Raw genomic sequence first — 3,601 nt, forward strand, 5'->3', positions numbered from 1 at the left:
TCTGGCCACCGTGGACTTCAGACGTTCACATAGTGCACACACTTGCACACAAAACACCTATCACATAAAATAAAATAATTCTAGCCCCTGCGGTGGTGGCGCACGCCTTTAATCCCAGCACTTGGGAGGCAGAGGCAGGTACATTTCTGAGTCTGAGGCCAGCCTGGTCTACAGAGTGAGTTCCAGGACAGCCAGGGCTACACAGAGAAACCCTGTCTCAAAAAACACAAAACACTCTTTTACCGAGACCCGCCAACATGGGCCGTGTTCGCACCAAGACCGTGAAGAAGGCGGCCCGGGTCATCATCGAGAAGTACTACACGCGCCTGGGTAATGACTTCCACACCAACAAGCGCGTGTGCGAGGAGATCGCCATTATCCCCAGCAAGAAGCTTCGGAACAAGATAGCCGGCTATGTCACGCATCTGATGAAGCGGATTCAGAGAGGTCCTGTGAGAGGCATCTCTATCAAGTTGCAGGAAGAAGAGAGAGAGAGGAGAGATAACTACGTTCCTGAGGTCTCAGCCCTGGATCAGGAGATCATTGAGGTGGATCCCGACACCAAGGAGATGCTGAAGCTTCTGGACTTTGGCAGTCTCTCTAACCTTCAGGTCACTCAGCCTACAGTTGGCATGAATTTCAAAACACCACGTGGAGCTGTTTAATCTGTTATGCCATATTTTCAATAAACCTGAAAACAAAAAAAAAAAAAAAATTAAGCAAGAGGACCCAAACTCAAACTCAGAAAGGAAAAACAAAAGCATGTTCTCCCTCTATGCAGATCCTACAATATAACAGATACAATGTGCAACTAAATAAAGGGACGCGGCTACCACTGAACATTTGTGAAGGAGACCTAGAGGAGAGACCGAATCCAGGCAAAAGGACGCATGACTCACGGATGAGGATAGAAAGCTATTGGGTTTTCCCAGATTCAACTCCGTCATAGTTTTTTTTTTTTTTTTTTCTTTTACAGTGGCAGATCTGCACTCTGGGTATTGACATAACATGAAGCAGTTTTTGCATCAAGATAGAATCCAACATGTGTCACTCCTCTGAGGCAGTGGCTATAAAAGGTGATCTTCCTTTTTAATTCCTTTTTATGACCATTAACATGATAGGAATTACACACCAGGACTCACTCGTCACTGAAAACATTTACCTGCTGACCCACTTAGAAAGAGGGCCGTTAGCCGGGCGTGGTGGCGCACACCTTTAATCCCCCAGCACTCGGGAGGCAGAGGTAGGCGGATTTCTGAGTTCGAGGCCAGCCTGGTCTACAAAGTGAGCTCCAGGACAGCCAGGGCAATACAGAGAAACCCTGTCTCGAAAAAAAAAAAAAAAAAAAGAGGGCCGTTTTCCGTTTGTTCTGGTGGAGTTTGTAACCTAAAGATTTTCACTTTTGTCTTCTTCTTAAACCTGTCTCAAGTTATTCTGTTGTATCACCATTTTAAGATGTGAATTGTTTTTTAAATAAAGACTTTTTAAAGTAAAGACAAAAATTAATGCCGGGCGGTGGTGGCGCACGCCTTTAATCCCAGCACTTGGGAGGCAGAGGCAGGCGGATTTCTGAGTTCGAGGCCAGCCTGGTCTACAAAGTGAGTTCCAGGACAGCCAGGGCTATACAGAGAAACCCTGTCTCGAAAAACCAAAAAAAAAAAAAAAAAAAGACAAAAATTAAAAGGCAAACAAATCATACAGCTGCTCTCCAGCACTAGGTAGACCGTGAAGACGGGCTGTGTTAGGTTTTGCAGGACTTGGAAACATTGAACTTTGGAAATTTATTTTGATCTTCTCTCTGGATTTAAGTCTATTTGAAATACAAAATAAACTTCTAACTGCAAATAATACTTGAATATGTCTTTCTTGTTTTAAAAAAAAAAAAAAGCCAAGTTACAGCAATCCGGGACTCAGACCCTCAGGCCTCTTCTCTACACCCTGGTTTTTGGATTTTGGTCTTATAAAACTCCAGCTGGCCTCAAAGTAGCCAAGAACATCCTTGAACTTCTGATCCTCCCGCGTCTACCTCCTCAGTGCTAGAATTGCAAGTGTGGGCCACCCTCCCTGGTTTATGGGGTGCTAGGAATCAAACCCAGATAAGCACTCTCCCACCTGAGCCAAATCCCCAGCCCTGTGCCTCCTGATTTGGGAATCAGGGGCATCATTCAGGGAATCTTGGTGTGCCCTACGAATCCTCAGTATTTTTCCATAACCTTCTTCACCCAGACAGGCTGCCGTTTCCAGCAGAGGCAACACCCACACTGTTGCTCTGCTCTGCCTTGTGGCTGATAGAAGAAGACTGGTATGAGTGGATCCAGAGTGCAGCAGGGTGATTTACCTTGCAGGGGGAGCTACCAGAATACCCAGCCTGCCCTGTTCACCACTGATTCGGTCTCAAGTGAGGCCTGACAACAGCTACTCAGAGAGAGGAGGTTGAGGAATGCCTGAAGAGGTGAATGAATGAATGAATGAATGAATGAGTGCATGGATGGATGAATGCTGCTTTGAGCTCCACCCCACCCTCCTTCACCTATGTCGTTTGCGTCCAGCTTGTCCTCAGTACGAGCCAGATGAGCATTCCTGACAATGTCTCTCAGTTCAGAAGTAACTAACAGACTCCCCTTGGGGTCCCATTTGAAATCACAGATGAGTCAAACAGCTCTCCAAGGTCATCAAACCCCCTTGGGACTGTTTGCGATAGGACAGGATGGTTTTAATATCTCTCCTTCAGTGACCCTCCACACACTTTCTCACCTCCAGCCTACGAACCTCAAACAACACAAGTTCTGACTCATTACCAAGAAGGAAGGTCCTGAAGACATGGATCTGGGTGGGGTTTTTTTTAATATTTTTTTTTTAATTTTATGTGCATTGGTGTTTTGCCTGCATGTAAGTCTTTGTGTCAGTATCAGGTGTTCTTCCAGAACAGCAGTTACAAATAGTTGTGAGCCCTCACACGGGTGCTGGGAATTGAACCTGGGTCTTTTGGAAAGGCAGTCAGTGCCCTAATAGCTGATCTATCTCTCTAGCTCCAGGAGGCTGAGTTTTTTTAAGTTCCAACTAAGTTTTGTTGTTTTGTTTAGACTTTCTTCAAAGCTCAGGCTGGTCTTGAACTCCTGATCCTCTTGCCTCTACCTCCCTAAGTGCAGACCTGAGCCCCTCGGCCTGGCTAGTACTAATTTGAAAGACTAAAGTGAGTCCTCTTTCTTCCCTAAGCCTCAGTTTCCCTGGCCTGTGGAACATAGCTCATGATTCTTACCAATAATAACAAGAGTTTATAAATGGAGAAGACAACCAGGAGTCTGTAAAAGGCCAATTAAAACTGAGATACAGATTCTGGGGCCAGCTAAATGGCTCAGCAGGTAAAGGTGTTTGTGATCAAGCTTAATTACCTCATGTTTAATCCCCAGAACTCACATGATAGAAGGAAAGAACTCATTCTGGCAAGTTGTCCTCTGACTTCCACATGAGCTTTGTGTACACATACACGTGTGCCCTTATACATACCCACAGCCACATATCAGAAAGAGAGAGAGAGAGGAGAAGAAGAAGAAGAAGAAGAAGAAGAAGAAGAAGAAGAAGAAGAAGAAGAAGAAGAAGA

General features: G+C 45.2%; 1 protein-coding gene across 1 annotated transcript; it reads left to right on the plus strand.

The window, feature by feature from the left end:
• The first annotated feature begins 240 nt into the window (after positions 1-240).
• LOC110305758 (40S ribosomal protein S17) lies at positions 241-715 on the plus strand. Its single transcript, XM_021177849.2, has one exon. The coding sequence runs from the start codon at positions 258-260 to the stop codon at positions 663-665; it is 408 nt and encodes a 135-aa protein (XP_021033508.1). The 5' UTR covers positions 241-257; the 3' UTR covers positions 666-715.
• Positions 716-3,601: the final 2,886 nt, after the last annotated feature.

The sequence above is a fragment of the Mus caroli genome, chromosome 11, assembly GCF_900094665.2.
Source record: "Mus caroli chromosome 11, CAROLI_EIJ_v1.1, whole genome shotgun sequence".
NCBI lineage: Eukaryota > Metazoa > Chordata > Mammalia > Rodentia > Muridae > Mus > Mus caroli.